A 16824-nucleotide genomic window follows, 5' to 3' on the forward strand; every position below is an offset into this window, starting at 1 on the left:
TTTTACTAGGGTAAGTTTGGCGGCATGACTGAAGGAGGCTTTGTTACGAAATAGAAAGCCGACTCTAGATTTGATTTTAGATTGGAGATGTTTGATATGAGTCTGGAAGGAGAGTTTACAGTTGAGCCAGACACCTAGGTACTTATAGATGTCCACATATTCTAGGTCGGAACCATCCAGGGTGGTGATGCTAGTCGGGCGGGCGGGTACAGGCAGCGAACGGTTGAAAAGCATGCATTTGGTTTTACTAGCGTTTAAGAGCAGTTGGAGGCCACGGAAGGAGTGTTGTATGGCATTGAAGCTCGTTTGGAGGTTAGATAGCACAGTGTCCAAGGAAGGGCCAGAAGAATACAGAATGGTGTCGTCTGCGTAGAGGTGGATCAGGGAATCGCCCGCAGCAAGAGCCACATCATTGATATATACAGAGAAAAGAGTCGGCCCGCGAATTGATCCCTGTGGCACCCCCATAGAGACTGCCAGAGGACCGGACAACATGCCCTCCGATTTGACACACTGAACTCTGTCTGCAAAGTAGTTGGTGAACCAGGCAAGGCAGTCATTAGAAAAACTGAGGCTACTGAGTCTGCCGATAAGAATATGGTGATTGACAGAGTCGAAAGCCTTGGCAAGGTCGATGAAGACGGCTGCACAGAACTGTCTTTTATCGATGGCAGTTATGATATCGTTTAGTATCTCGAGCGTGGCTGAGGTGCACCCGTGACCGGCTCGGAAACCAGATTGCACAGCGGAGAAGGTACGGTGGGATTCGAGATGGTCAGTGATCTGTTTGTTGACTTGGCTTTCGAAGACCTTAGATAGGCAGGGCAGGATGGATATAGGTCTGTAACAGTTTGGGTCCAGGGTGTCTCCCCCTTTGAAGAGAGGGATGACTGCGGCAGCTTTCCAATCCTTGGGGATCTCAGACAATATGAAAGAGAGGTTGAACAGGCTGGTAATAGGGGTTGCGACAATGGCGGTGGATAGTTTCAGAAATAGAGGGTCCAGATTGTCAAGCCCAGCTGATTTGTACGAGTCCAGGTTTCGCAGCTCTTTCAGAACATCTGCTATCTGGATTTGGGTAAAGGAGAAGCTGGGGAGGCTTGGGCGAGTAGCTGCGGGGGGGGGGGGGGGGGCTTTTGGCCGAGGTTGGAGTAGCCAGGAGGAAGGCATGGCCAGCCGTAGAGAAATGCTTGTTGAAGATTTCGATTATCATGGATTTATCGGTGGTGACAGTGTTTCCTAGCCTCAGTGCAGTGGGCAGCTGGGAGGAGGTGCTCTTGTTCTCCATGGACTTTACAGTGTCCCAGACCTTTTTGGAGTTGGAGCTACAGGATGCAAATTTCTGCTTGAAAAAGCTGGCCTTTGCTTTCCTGACTGACTGCGTGTATTGGTTCCAGTTGCATATCGCGGGGACTATTCGATGCTATTGCAGAATGATATATTCTTCACACTGTCTCCAGAGCCAGGCACAGCACACAGAGAATCAGATGAAGGAGGAGTTTGAGAAACTTCACCAGTTTCTACGAGAAGAAGAGGAGGCCAGGATAGCTGCTCTGAAAGAGGAAGAGAAGCAGAAGAGTCAGAAGATGAAGGAGAAGATTGAGCAGATGAACAGAGAGATATCATCACTTTCAGACACAATCAGAGCCATAGAGGGGGAGCTGAAAGATGAAGACATCCCATTCCTGCAGGTAAGGACTGCTCTCTCTCAGACATACATTATAAATGAACTCAAAGATGTATTGATGAATCAATGATATTAATGACTATATACTATACTTTCCAGAGTTTCAAGATGAAGGAAAGGTAAGTGATCTGCTTCTCGTCTCTCTTCTCTGTGGTTGTGAACCCAACCCCACAGACGTTCTGACTCCTGAATGTTATTCCAGAGCCCAGTGCACAATGCCAGATCCACAGCTGCTGTCAGGGGGGCTGATAGATGCGGCCAAACACCTGGGAAACCTGAAGTTCAGAGTCTGGGAGAAGATGAAGGAGATCATCAAACACAGTGAGTACTGTATAGGAGAGGACATGATCTAGAATAATGTAAGATAGATTTAATTAAGTAGTCTATTTTAAGTAGTATTGTTAGTGTATATGAAAAGAGACTACATGGTATAATGTGTGGAATATCTCTTTGTTCTGAAGCTCCTGTGATTCTGGATCCCAACACTGCATCCTCCTGGCTCTGTCTGTCTGATGATCTGACCAGTGTGAGTCAAACTGGCCCAGAGCAGCAGCTCCCTGACAACCCAGAGAGATTCATTAAGTATGCTAATGTTCTGGGCTCTAAGTGGTTCAGCTCAGGTAAACACAGCTGGGAGGTGGAGGTGGGGGATCATCCTGTCTGGAACCTGGGCGTGGCTAAAGAGTCAGCTGACAGGAAGGGGGAGCTGAAAGCATCACCAGAGTATGGAATCTGGGTTATACTGCTGAATAGTGGAAAGTATACTAATGCAAAGGGAGAGACCCTCCTCCTGAAGAAGAAACCCCAGAGGATCAGAGTGCAGCTGGACTACGACCAGGGGGAGGTGTCCTTCTACGACTCCATAGACATGACACTCATCTACACTTATAAAGACACATTCACTGAGACTCTCTACCCATACTTCTCTATTGGATCAGCTGGTGATGCCAAAAGCACTGGTGTACAAATCTGCCAATCAGAGTCTCTGATAGTGGTGTCATCCCAATAAGGTGTGTGTGTGTGCATGCGTGCGTATGAGAGAAAGAAACATGAGTCAACTATACTCATATTTTTCTTCTAAATGTGCCTCATCAGCAACTTGCAGTATTTTTCCACAAATTCCCTCCCCAGGCTCACCATCTAGTCAGTGATAAACTAATATGGGCAGGGTCGTAACTACAGACGAGGACACCTACAGTAGGTCCAGACCTCTGACATGTTTTCTAATGAAACACTCGGTCTCAACTTACTGTTCAGAGGTAGAATAGTAGCAAGGTGACATTTAATTACTTACTGTAGTTCTCCTCTTGTTATATGTCACTCACTGACGTTCACTCAATCCTCCCATGTCAGTTAAAAATATTTTGATTGGTGAATTAGTCTAGGGGGCCCTGACCTCCAGTGGGCCCCATTGATTTTGTAGTCACTTTCACTCAGATATCATATTACCATGGCATCAGTCATTGCATGTGTAGAATTGCAGGAAATTGCAGGTGGGCGGGGGGGTGTCATCGACCTGGATATCTCAGCTCCACTTCGTCCAGATGTCATCGACCTGGATACCTCAGCTCCACTTTGTCCAGATGTCATCGACCTGGATATCTCAGCTCCACTTTGTCTAGATGTCATCGACCTGGATATCTCAGCTCCACTTCGTCCAGATGTCATCGACCTGGATACCTCAGCTCCACTTCGTCCAGATGTTATCGACCTGGATACCTCAGCTCCACTTTGTCCAGATGTCATCGACCTGGATATCTCAGCTCCACTTCGTACAGATGTCATCGACCTGGATATCTCAGCTCCACTTTGTCCAGATGTCATCGACCTGGATATCTCAGCTCCACTTTGTCCAGATGTCATCGACCTGGATATCTCAGCTCCACTTTGTCCAGATGTCATCGACCTGGATACCTCAGCTCCACTTTGTACAGATGTCATCGACCTGGATATCTCAGCTCCACTTCGTCCAGATGTCATCGACCTGGATATCTCAGCTCCACTTCGTACAGATGTCATCGACCTGGATATCTCAGCTCCACTTCGTCCAGATGTCATCGACCTGGATATCTCAGCTCCACTTCGTACAGATGTCATCGACCTGGATATCTCAGCTCCACTTTGTACAGATGTCATCGACCTGGATATCTCAGCTCCACTTTGTCCAGATGTCATCGACCTGGATATCTCAGCTCCACTTCGTACAGATGTCATCGACCTGGATACCTCAGCTCCACTTTGTACAGATGTCAATTACCTGGATACCTCAGCTCCACTTTGTCCAGATGTCATCGACCTGGATATCTCAGCTCCACTTTGTCTAGATGTCATCGAACTGGATATCTCAGCTCCACTTTGTCCAGATGTCATCGACCTGGATATCTCAGCTCCACTTTGTCCAGATGTCATCGACCTGGATATCTCAGCTCCACTTTGTCCAGATGTCATCGACCTGGATATCTCAGCTCCACTTTGTCCAGATGTCATCGACCTGGATATCTCAGCTCCACTTCGTCCAGATGTTATCGACCTGGATAGCTCAGCTCCACTTTGTCTAGATGTCATCGTGTGGTGTATCGTGAACTATGACGAACAACCCTGACATTATACTGGAGGAGGAAGAACATTATGTCAAAGTAAAGTGCATACACAGGAATGGTGTCAACAACTACTACTGGCCAAACCCAAGAGATGATATCAACTGGTAAGGGGATGACCAGATTGTTTGTCTGATATCAGAGCCGCTGCCAGTGAACAAAAGATCAGTTCAAATATGCCACTGTACCTGGAAGTATTTGAAGGAGCACCTGACTGTTTGAAGTGGCAGATGTCAAATCAAATCTAATGTATTGGTCACATACACGTGTTTAGCAGATGTTATTGTAGCGAAATACTTATGTTTCTAGCTCCGACAGTGCAGTAATATCCAACAAGTAATATCTAACAGTTTCACAATATGTACCCCAAAAAACACATAAATCTGAACTGGCTATGAGTGAAGAAGCTGTCAGTAACTAGAAAGCAATGGAGATGGTCTCAGAGATGATAAGAGATGGACGCAACACAATAACATGGCAAAGACAAACACATCTGAAGTTAAAGTGAAGAACAATACAGGAAATATTCCATGAACATGTTTTACTGCAAACAAAATGTTGGTATCAGTGTGGTTAGGAGAACAGTATTAGTTTATGTTCAATGTTAGTGTTTCTAATGTTCTAGTTGACATGTTTAATATGTTTGTTTGACAAAGTTGTGTTATGAAAGACTGGGCTTCATATTTTAGTCTTAAGCTTTGACCAATAACCCTCATTTAATTGTTCATATTAAATCAACCCATTTGATGAAATCTGAAATGATTTGTAATAAAAAAATATTGCAAATAAATTGATCAAATTTGTTTGAAATAATCTTATGTTTGTCATTGCTTTCACATTGCGTCACTGGTGTTACATTGTATCATTGGTGTTACATTATAGCATTGGTGTTCAGGCATCAGAGTTGCTCAATTTAATTGAATATGTTTTTTTGTATCTACCTAACTGTTGCTACATTCATTAGTAAACATTTTACTAAAGATCATTCAATTTTGATGACTCAACCTCAATTATTTCTAATGTTACAACAAAAAAAACAACAGTATGAATTGAACTTTACTCATTACTAATCCAAACAATTTATTAGTATTATCATTAACCTTTTCTGTCTTTGATTATATATGCAAATTAAACACTGAAATTACATTAAAGAAAGCCTGAATTGTCATCTATAATATAGGTAACACCAGTGAATCATATTTTCTATGTAATGTAGTAAAAACATAAACTGTAATTAATGTTGATTTATAATGTTAAGCGGTTTACTATTCGACTATAAGTTTAGATTTTTACAAGTTAGCTGTTCAAAAAGCCACCATTCTCAATGAATGACCTGTGTGCATTCCATTCACAGCTGTGTGAGAGAGTGGAGGGAGCAGAGAGAGGGACAGAGAGAGACCCTCATTTCTCCCTCAACACCACCCTCTACCTTGTAATCAGGTCCCCACTGTCACTTTAGGTGGTCCAGATGGAGTCTCTGTCTCTCTACGATGTGTGGTGTCTGACTGGCTCAGACTGGGAAGGACAGAGCACACACTCCTTCTCTCTTCTTTTGCACAGTACCCCTCTCTCAACTCTCTCCATCTCTCTCTCTCTCCTTTTCTCCCCCCTCTCTCTGTCAGACAGAGATTAAGGTTCCAGGGACCTTCAGGTTCTGTTGTAGTGTTGGTGTTGGGATGGTTTCACCACAGAGCAGGAAGAGATGAAGTGGAGGGTTAGACACAGTGAGCTGTGCAGAGTCAGGCTAAATTGAGCCAAGCCGGCGCTGTATTTAAACCAGAAGTGTTATTTCATTGTGTGGAGAGAAGATGGAGACTAACCACCTCCTAGTCACCACTAAGGACTTCAACAATCCACTAATGTCCAAGTCCCTGTCAGGTGATGTCATAAATGTAAGGGTTCTGAAGGGAGGTGTTGTGTGAGGAGGGAGGGAGGATATGTGGGGGAGGGGTGTAGTCAGGGGTCTGCTATTAGTAGATCCTAGTGATGGATGACTGCTGTGTGTGTAGGAGAGAGAGAGACTCTTTTTCATCCTGCTCTTTCCCCATTCCCCCCATCATCAGACAAGCAGAGTAGAGCAGGACAGAGAGAGACGTGAGCCAACAAGTGCAGAACAGAACAACTCCACAAAGAGAAGAGAGAGGAGGATAGTTCCCTTTGCAAGGACAGAAAAACAGGAGACAATCAAGCCTTTCAGAAAACACCAACAGGAGAAGAAATATGAGACTGCAGCACATTTAAATCCTCTAATCTTCTTTGCTCACCAACTGAGGACTTTTTTCTAGTCCCAATTGATGTTGGAACAGTTAGATTTCTTTCTCATTCTTCAAGAGGCTACACACTGATTGTAGAAAACCTTCACTGTGTAGTAGGACTTTCGGAATTTGAAGAGAGAATGAGAAAGAGGGAGAAAGAAAGAGAAAAGAAGGCTTTTTGGAGCCAGGATTTGAGAAGCAGGAGGCTACAGAGATGGAGATCATGCCCGGGAGAGGAGCTTGTTCTGGGGCAGGCATGGGGAAGTTGCCTGGTAATGATTGAAAGTTTACAAAGTATGTGCACACAGGCCGAGGGAAAGATGAGGTGACAGACAGTGACACATTTAATACTGCCTTGCATACTCTTCCCTTCATCTAGTTTATCTAGTGTGTAATCATTAGTCCAACAGTTGCAAATGAGAGTTTCTATTGGATAAATTCAGGTATGTTTATTCCCGTTTTGTTCCTGGTCAGACGTAAACACAGTTCACATTCATATCAGCCACGTTGTATTCCTTCTTGCATCTATGCACCTTTCACCTTTTTCCTTCGTTTGTGGATTACAATGCGCAACACATCAGCTGTATGCGAATAGCCAAACCATATCATAACTGCTACACACAGCCTACATCCTTGTCACCATATTAGCTAAAGTAATTTCATAGTCAACATAGCTACTAGAACTAAACATGAGAAAACCTGCTAAAATCAAGCTGTAACTTCACAGTATATAGTCAGTTAGCAGTTTAGCAGTTACACCGGTGGCCCTCTGTGGCAATTAATCAGTAAAACCAAAAGCTTACCTTGACTTGGAAGAGTTCCAGTGTTGTGTTGGATAGCCATGGCCAGCTAGCTAATATAGCATCCCTCTGTTTGAGCAGGGTGTTTCAGTAGGCTAAACTAGCTAGCTGCATTTGCTAGCTAGGCAAGTAAAACAAAAATTATAGTCTCTCAAATTCTCTCTTGCTTCTCCTTCATTTTGGAAGAAATTAATTTGTTCAAAAATGCTCAACTATTTTCTTTCAACTGTAATCTCTTTGAGTTACAGTTGAAGTCAGGAGTTTACATGCCCCTTAGCCAAATATATTTAAACTCAGTTTTTCACAATTCCTGACATTTAATTCTAGTAAAAATTCCCTGTCTTAGGTCAGTTAGGATCACCACTTTATTTTAAGAATGTGAAATGTCAGAATAATAGTAGAGAGAATTATTTATTTCAGATTTTATTTCTTTCATCACATTCCTAGTGGGTCAGAAGTTTACATACAGTCAATTAGAATTTGGTAGCATTGCCTTTAAATTGTTTAACTTGGGTCAAAAGTTTCAGGTAGCCTTCCACAAGCTTCCCACAATAAGTTGGGTGAATTTTGGACCATTCCACCTGACAGAGCTGGTGTAGCTGAATCAGGTTTGTAGACCTCCTTGCTCGCACACACTTTTACAGTTCTGCGCACAAATGTTCTAAAGGATTGAGTTCAGGCTTTGTGATGGCCACTCCAATACCTTGACTTTGATGACCTTAAGCCATTTTGCCACAACTTTGAAAGTATGCTTGGGGTCATTGTCCATTTGGAAGACCCATTTGTGACCAAGCTTTAACTTCCTGACTGATGTCTTGAGATGTTGCTTCAACATATCCACGTAATTTTCCGTCCTCATGATGCCATCTATTTTGTGAAGTGCACCAGTCCCTCCTGCAGCAAAGCACCCCCACAACATGATGCTGCCACCCCCATGCTTCACGGTTGGGATGGTGCTCTTCGGATTGCCAGCCTCCCTCTTTTTCCTCCAAACATAACGATGGTCATTATGGCCAAACAGTTCTATTTTTGTTTCATCAGACCAGAGAACATTTCTCCAAAAAGTTCTATCTTTGTCCCTATGTGCAGTTGCAAACCGTAGTCTGGCTTTTTTATGGCGGTTTTGGAGCAGTGGCTTCTTCCTTGCTGAGCGGCCTTTCAGGTTATGTCGACATAGGACTTGTTTTACTGTGGATATAGATACTTTTGTACCCCTTTCCTCCAGCATCTTCACAAGTTCCTTTGCTGTTGTTCTATAATTGTTTTGTACTTTTCGTACCAAAGTACATTCATCTCTAGGAGACAGAACGCGTCTCCTTCCTGAGCGGTATGACGGCTGCGTGGTCCCATGGTGTTTATATTTGCGTACTATTGTTTGTACAGATGAACGTGGTACCTTCAGGCGTTTGGAAATTGCTCCCAGGGATGAACCAGACTTGTGGAGGTCTACAATTTTTTTCTGAGGTCTTGGCTGATTTCTTTTGATTTTCCCATGATGTTAAGCAAAGAGGCACTGAGTTTGAAGGTCGGCCTTGAAATACATCCACAGGTACACCTCCAATTGACTCAAATTATGTTAATTAGCCTATCAGAAGCTTCTAAAGCCATGACATCATTTCCCAAGCTGTTTAAAGGCACAGTCAACTTAGTAAACTTCAGACCCACTGGAATTGCGATACAGTGAATGATAAGTGAAATAATCTGTCTGTAAACAATTGTTGGAAAAAATGACTTGTGTCATGCACAAAGTAGATGTCGTAACCAACTTACATAAACTATAGTTTTTTAACAAGACATTTGTGGAGTGGTTGAAAAACAAGTTTTAATGACTCCAATCTTAGTGTATGTAAACTTCCAACTTCAACTGTAACTACTCACCACATTTTATACCATGCAGTGCTAGGTAGCTGTAGCTTATGATTTCAGTACTAGATTCATTCTCTGATCCTTTGATTGGGTGGACAACGTGTCAGTTCATGCTACAAGAGCTGTGATAGGTTGGAGGACGTCCTCTGGAAGTTGCTACTGTGTAAGTCCATGGAAAAGGGTGAGAACCGTGAGCCTCGTAGGTTTTGTATTGAAGTCAATGTACTCTGAGGAGGACAGAAGCTAGCTGTCCTCCGGGTACACCATGGTGCTACAGTAGAGGGTTCTGATAAGGCTACTGTAGACCTACAGTGTGTTTTAGCAAAGTATTTGGTGATGTGAATATATTTAGTATAGTTTTATCTCATAATTATGACTTCAACAAAATATATATTTATTCACTGAGGATTGTCCTCCCCTTCCTCCTCTGAGGAGCCTCCACTGGTGTAAATAGGAATTAGGGACTGGAAGAGCAGGAGAAGATGCATGCCATTCACGTGTCCATCATGTGCGCTTGCGTATGTGTATGTGTGTGTGTGTGGATGTGTGAGTGTGTGTGTGTGTGTCTATACATGCTCATCGCAAATTTTGGACGAGAGCATTTCATTAATGCTCAAGTGATTAAGTTCAGGTCAATACAATGAATAAAATGAATAGTTGATCTTATGACTTTATGTCTTGTCTAATATGACTAAATGTTACTGTGAGATGATTCTATCAGTAAATGTCTAGTTGATGTGGTGGTACTGAATTTCTATATTCAAGCTGAATTTCACTGCATACTTGCATCGTCTCAATCGTAAAATAATCCAATACTAATTCAACTGCCTCTAGACATGAGATAAACAGGTGTTAGCCTACATTCTGTTGGTTTGGGGACACTGTGTATCCCTTGATGATTTAGATAGGATCCAGTCTGCAGATAGAGGACTCTCTCTTTTTACTCTCTCTCCCTCCTGTGCACTTGCCCTCCCTCGCTCTTGCAGAGCATTTCTCCCCAAATGATTAAATTAATGAATGAAATAATTAAGCAAATATGCTCCATACGGCTAATTTCATGGTAGTATTGGGATAGACAGTTACTGGGGTAGGGCACAGGCCTTTACATTGGTCATGTCCAAATATACATACTAGCGTGCTACATACTTGAACAGCACACTATGATCTAATTTGAATAAAAAGTATGCAGAATGCCACACCTTCAACGTATTAGTGACCCCTGTCTGAGCAGGTCATGATGACTCAGATCTACAGCATCACTCACTCTTCTCTCTGTCCTCCCCTTCTCCTCCCTTCCTCTTCTACTAACCTTTTTCTCTCTTTCCTCTCTCTCTGGATCAGCGGCCACGGTACATGGAGCTAAGGAGTGTGATGACTCAGATCCACAGCATCAATCTGGAGGCTCTGGACCAGAACGACCAGCGGCTGCTGGAGCCCAGCTCCGCCCACAAGGTGGGAGAGAAGAAGAGGAAGGACCAGTTCAAGAAGCTCATCACTGGCACTGTGGGGGAAATACAACCTCCCACCACTAGATGGGGGTGTTCTTCCACCTATGTTTTCTGCAGAGAAGACCTAGAATTATTTAATAACAAAATAATGTCTGAAATGTGTCCATTGTGACTGTTGAAATGGATATTATATGATATAAGTTATACTTTATTGGAAAATGCTGGCAGTATTTTTCGTATAAATTGAATTAAATAGGTCCTGTACACTCAAATGTAATAAGACAACCATTCAATCCAGACAGATTGTAACTGTATTTGATCTCTCCTCTCCACAGAAAGATCTGGGCCAGCAGTTTAAAAAGTAGGTACATATCAGAAATCTTCCATCTCTCTTTAAGAAGCCCAAGCTGGAGAAAAGGGACATTGTGGAGCCCAGTGAGAGTGGATCTCTAGCAGCTCTCTTCTCCCCAAAACAGGACAACATCTAGGAGAACATAACAGCACAGAGAGGCTCTCCGACTGGACTAACACACAAACACACTTTCTACCCTCCCCAGTGGAGATTTACTCCTGAAGGATTGGCTCATCAAGGGTACAACGTCTTTACCCTATTGGTCAACAGTAGGATGAATGGACTCTACAAACTGTGGACAAAGAGAATCAGAATATTCTGTCATGGACTGAACCCTGCTAACGGGTCATACATATTTATCCAAATAATGTGTCTGTCTGCATTGATCGAGAAAACGCGACAATGTGTCTTAAGATGATGAAGATGATGGTTATTGTCCTTCAAGAGGACATGGCTGTTGCCATAAACCCTGCAGGTTGTAAATGGTAACAACAAACTGCATTTATACACCTCATATCGTCACTAGTACTGGGAGATAGGCAGCAACTACTGTAACTCAAGTGTATGTGCCTGTCTGTGTTTCCCATTCATTTGGTTTTGAGACCTGCCCATTTCTCCAAATGCTCCAAATGAAATACACTAAAGATGCCATAAAAACATTGACTCTCCAAGTTACATAAACAAGCAGACAAACAGAAATGTTTCTTTTAAATTACCCCTATAAATCTCCTCACCCTGTCAATGATTGATAGTTCTTTCACTTGACCATGTTTTAAACATTCACTCAATATTAAGGAAAAAACTATCTGTACTTGTTCAGGGGACAAAGTATTTGAAACACTCGTACTGTTTAGACTTTTATGCTTTTAAATAAAAGAAGACTTTTAAGTCAATTTAAATGGCTGATGTTATAATTTGTTATGTTATACCATGGATTAGAAATATAAAGATGATTTCAGTAATATTGTTGATGGTAAAGCTGTGCAAGTCAATAATACAAGTTTACAGAGAGAATCAAACATACAGGACAGAAGTCCTCTGTCATTGGCCCTGTTTGTTCTTGGGTGCAGGTTAAATATTCAAACAGGTATTCCCAGGTTCACAGTAAACTCCACCCCCGAGTCACATGATGACTAAAGTTCATCTCAGTGCTGTAACTTTAATAACTCTCCAGGACTCACGTCTGTCTGACACACAACAACACTGGGATTTTATTTAGATTGTTCTGAAATATCAGGCTGTTAAACCAACCAATACAAGGTCATATCATCAAGACGGTGAACTTTACATTCATATTCACTTGCTTTGAATAACGTGTCCCTTCAAGAGAGGACGTTTTAAAAGTGAAAGTGAAATTAACTTTCAGATCTCATACCAGAACAGGGAGTGACATCGTGTGAGAAAATGGCTTCTCGTTCGTCTCTCCCAGAGGAGGATTTGTCCTGTACGGTGTGCCTTGACATCTTTAAGGATCCTGTCATGTTGTCATGCAGCCACAGCTTCTGCCAAGCCTGTCTAAAGGAATGCTGGAAAGACAAGGAATCTCGGGAATGTCCACTTTGCAGGGGAAGATCCTCTAAGGATCAACCCCTTATGAACCTTTCTCTAAAGAACCTGTGTGAGGCCTTACGGGAAAGGAGACAGACAGATCCAACCACAGGGTCCAAGGTGCTCTGCAGTCAACACAGTGAGAAACTCAGTCTGTTCTGTCTGGAGGAGAAAGAGCCCATCTGTTTGGTGTGTCAGGTCTCAAGGAAACATAAAGATCATGACTGTATCCCTGTAGATGAGGCTGTTCAGGATCACAAGGTAGGAGGAAGATTCTGATAGAAAATATTTTTTATTTTTATTTATTTCACCTTTATTTAACCAGGTAGGCTAGTTGAGAACAAGTTCTCATTTACAACTGCGACCTGGCCAATATAAAGCATAGGAGTGTGAACAGACAACAACACAGAGTTACACATGGAGTAAACAATTAACAAGTCAATAACACAGTAGAAAAAAGAAAAAAAGAGAGTCTATATACATTGTGTGCAAAAGGCATGAGGAGGTAGGCGAATAATTACAATTTAGCAGATTAACACTGGAGTGATAAATGATCAGATGGTCATGTGCAGGTAGAGATACTGGTGTGCAAAAGAGCAGAAAAGTAAATAAATATAAACCGTATGGGGATGAGGTAGGTAAATTGGGTGGGATATTTACCGATAGACTATGTACAGCTGCAGCAATCAGTGAGCTGCTCAGATAGCAGATGTTTGAAGTTGGTGAGGGAGATAAAAGTCTCCAACTTCAACGATTTTTGCAATTCATTCCAGTCACAGGCAGCAGAGAACTGGAACGAAAGGCGACCAAATGAGGTGTTGGCTTTAGGGATGATCAGTGACATACACCTGCTGGAGCGCGTGCTCTACGGGTGGGTGTTGCCATCGTGACCAGTGATCTGAGATAAGGCGGAGCTTTACCTAGCATGGACTTGTAGGTGACCTGGAGCCAGTGCGTCTGGCGACAAATATGTAGCGAGGGCCAGCCGACTAGAGCATACAGGTCGCAGTGGTGGGTGGTATAAGGTGCTTTAGTAACAAAACAGATGGCACTGTGATAAACTGCATCCAGTTTGCTGAGTAGAGTATTGGAAGCTATTTTGTAGATGACATCGCTGAAGTCGAGGATCGGTAGGATAGTCAGTTTTACTAGGGTCAGCTTGTTTTGCGTGAGTGAAGGAGGCTTTGTTGCGGAATACAAAGCTGACTCTAGATTTGATTTTAGATTGGAGATGTTTTATATGAGTCTGGAAGGAGAGTTTACAGTCTAGCCAGACATCTAGGTACTTATAGATGTCCACATATTGTAGGTCGGAACCATCCAGGGTGGTGATACTAGTCAGGCGTGCGGGTGCAGGCAGCAAACGGTTGAAAAGCATGCATTTGGTTTTACTAGCGTTTAAGAGCAGTTGGAGGCCACGGAAGGAGTGTTGTATGGCATTGAAGCTCGTTTGGAGGTTAGATAGCACAGTGTCCAAGGACGGGCCGGAAGAATACAGAATGGTGTCATCTGTGTAGAGATGGATCAGGGAATCGCCCGCATCAAGAGCAACATCATTGATATATACAGAGAAAAGAGTTGGCCCGAGAAGTCAACCCTGTGGCACCACCATAGAGACTGCCAGAGGACCGGACAACATGCCCTCTGATTTGACACACTGAACTCTGTCTGCAAAGTAGTTGGTGAACCAGGCAAGGCAGTCATTAGAAAAACCGAGGCTACTGAGTCTGCCGATAAGAATATGGTGGTTGACAGACTCGAAAGCCTTGGCCAGGTCGATGAAGATGGCTGCACAGTACTGTCTTTTATCGATGGCGGTTATGATATCGTTTAGTACCTTGAGCGTGGCTGAGGTGCACCAGTGACCTTCGCGGAAACCAGATTGCACAGCGGAGAAGGTAGGGTGGGATTCGAGATGGTCAGTGACCTGTTTGTTGACTTGGCTTTCGAAGACCTTAGATAGGCAGGGCAGGATGGATATAGGTCTGTAACAGTTTGGGTCCAGGGTGTCAACAATACTCAAACTACGGAACATGAAGTTATCAATGTTTTAATCATAGCTTTTCTGCACATTGTGTTGACTGAATGATTTTGAATTTTAGTTTTTGATACATTCTAAATAGTCTCTGAGTTCCCGAGTGAAAACAAAGGTATCTCTGAAATTAAGTCTTTAAACAAGGATATAAAGTATCTGCAGTGATAGAGGTGTGTTGTACAGACACGTTCTCTCCTATAAAGAGAGTCCAGAGGTTGTCTCCTCAGTGAGGTTCTGTCTCATTCCAGGAGGAAGTCCAGACTGACCTGAAGCTCTTACAGGAGAAGCTGAAGGTCTTTAATGAAGTTAAACAAACCTGTGATCAAACAGCAGTGCACATTAAGGTTCGTATAAATTATGTAAAGTTACAATAGTACAACATGTATTGTTTCAATTGTAGCCTACATGTAGGATTTAATTCTGATAATAATTGTGGAATGATGTATTCTTCTCACTGTCTCCAGATCCAGGCACAGCACACAGAGAAGCAGATTAAGAAGGAGTTTGAGAAACTTCACCAGTTTCTACGAGAAGAAGAGGAGGCCAGAATAGCTGCTCTGAAAGAGGAAGAGAAGCAGAAGAGTCAGAAGATGAAGGAGAAGATTGAGCAGATGAACAGAGATATATCATCACTTTCAGCCACAATCAGAACCATAGAGGGGGAGCTGAAAGATGAAGACATCTCATTCCTGCAGGTAAGGACGGCTCTCTCTCAGACATACATTATAAATGAACTCAAAGATGTATTGATATATTAATGATATTGATGACTATTCACTCTACTTTCCAGAACTTCAAGACCATGAAGGAAAGGTAAGTGATCTGCTTCTCGTCTCTCTTCTCTGTGGTTGTGAACCCAACCCCACAGACGTTCTGACTCCTGAATGTTATTCCAGAGCCCAGTGCACAATGCCAGATCCACAGCTGCTGTCAGGGGGGCTGATAGATGTGGCCAAACACCTGGGAAACCTGAAGTTCAGAGTCTGGGAGAAGATGAAGGAGATCATCAAACACAGTGAGTACTGGATAGGAGAGGACATGATCTAGAATAATGTAAGATATATTTAATTAAGTAGTCTATTTGAAGTAGTATTGTTAGTGTATATGAAAAGAGACTACATGGTATAATGTGTGGAATATCTCTTTGTTCTAAAGCTCCTGTGATTCTGGACCCCAACACTGCATCCTCCTGGCTCTGTCTGCCTGATGATCTGACCAGTGTGAGTCGAACTGGCCCAAAGCAGCAGCTCCCTGACAACCCAGAGAGATTCATGAAGTATCAAAATGTTTTGGGCTGTAAGGGGTTCAGCTCAGGTAAACACAGCTGGGAGGTGGAGGTGGGGGATCATCCTCACTGGAACCTGGGCGTGGCTAAAGAGTCAACTGACAGGAAGGGGGAGGTGTATATATCACCAAGGTATGGAATCTGGGCTATACAACTGAATAGTGGTAAGTATAATAATGGAAAAGGAAAGCCCCTCCTCCTGAAGAAGAAACCCCAGAGGATCAGAGTGCAGCTGGACTACGACCAGGGGGAGGTGTCCTTCTACGACTCCATAGACATGACACTCATCTATATTCATAAAGACACATTCACTGAGACTCTCCACCCGTACTTCTCTATTGGATCAGCTGGTGATGCCAAAAGCACTGGTGTTCAGATCTGCCAATCAGAGGTGTCTCTGACAGTGATGTCATCCCAATGAGGTTCTGTGTGTTGTTGTGGGTGAAATTACTAGATTATGTTATAATACTGTTATTGTATCAAATGGTTGTTTTCTGGAGTAGAATAGTGTTTTTAGAACACTCTCGTCTGTGTGTGTTCTTCTGAGTTGGACTTCTGGGACTTAATGCTGACAGTAGATTTACCATCCATTCATGTGAGCGAGATTGCTCCGGTTTGACTGGAAGGTACCAGGGAGAGATGGCTCGGGTATAGATACTTATGAGAGGAACCCTGTTTTGGGGCCAGACCCGGGTTTACTCACAATGAGAACAGTCTTTACAGCAGATACTGTCTGTTGTGAATTATTAATTCATTTAATACGAATCCTAACCTTGTGACCCATTCCACACATCTGTTGTTTATCATGTAGACTAAGGGGGTGTATCTTTGCTATAAAAGGTCTTTATAATCTTTGTGATCTTTGTCTCAGGGCTCTCAACCCATCAGTCACCATGTTGGGTCGACCAGCCATCGTTATTACTCTGTGCTTTCCTTATTAATAATAAAATA

The 16824-nt window shown here is 42.9% G+C and overlaps 2 protein-coding genes across 2 annotated transcripts; both read left to right on the forward strand.

Moving 5' to 3' along the window:
* The first annotated feature begins 1433 nt into the window (after positions 1 to 1433).
* LOC135524903 (zinc-binding protein A33-like) lies at positions 1434 to 2696 on the forward strand. The gene is made up of 4 exons (XM_064952751.1): positions 1434 to 1691; positions 1787 to 1806; positions 1890 to 2008; positions 2149 to 2696. Exons 1-4 carry the CDS (start codon positions 1434 to 1436, stop codon positions 2694 to 2696), a joined length of 945 nt encoding a protein of 314 aa, XP_064808823.1.
* A 9448-nt stretch (positions 2697 to 12144) lies between these two features.
* LOC135523477 (E3 ubiquitin-protein ligase TRIM35-like) lies at positions 12145 to 16824 on the forward strand. The gene is made up of 6 exons (XM_064950173.1): positions 12145 to 12814; positions 14837 to 14932; positions 15053 to 15283; positions 15379 to 15401; positions 15485 to 15603; positions 15744 to 16824. Exons 1-6 carry the CDS (start codon positions 12410 to 12412, stop codon positions 16292 to 16294), a joined length of 1425 nt encoding a protein of 474 aa, XP_064806245.1. The 5' UTR covers positions 12145 to 12409; the 3' UTR covers positions 16295 to 16824.

This window comes from Oncorhynchus masou, chromosome 31 (assembly GCF_036934945.1).
Source record: "Oncorhynchus masou masou isolate Uvic2021 chromosome 31, UVic_Omas_1.1, whole genome shotgun sequence".
NCBI lineage: Eukaryota > Metazoa > Chordata > Actinopteri > Salmoniformes > Salmonidae > Oncorhynchus > Oncorhynchus masou.

Coding starts and splice junctions, on each gene's coding strand:
- LOC135524903 (XM_064952751.1), top strand. CDS start 1,434: ATGATATATTCTTCACACTGTCTCCAGAGCCAGGCACAGCACACAGAG. Junction 1,692..1,786: donor AAGACATCCCATTCCTGCAG/GTAAGGACTGCT, acceptor TATACTTTCCAG/AGTTTCAAGATGAAGGAAAG. Junction 1,807..1,889: donor AGTTTCAAGATGAAGGAAAG/GTAAGTGATCTG, acceptor ATGTTATTCCAG/AGCCCAGTGCACAATGCCAG.
- LOC135523477 (XM_064950173.1), top strand. CDS start 12,410: ATGGCTTCTCGTTCGTCTCTCCCAGAGGAGGATTTGTCCTGTACGGTG. Junction 14,933..15,052: donor AAACAGCAGTGCACATTAAG/GTTCGTATAAAT, acceptor CACTGTCTCCAG/ATCCAGGCACAGCACACAGA. Junction 15,402..15,484: donor TTCAAGACCATGAAGGAAAG/GTAAGTGATCTG, acceptor ATGTTATTCCAG/AGCCCAGTGCACAATGCCAG.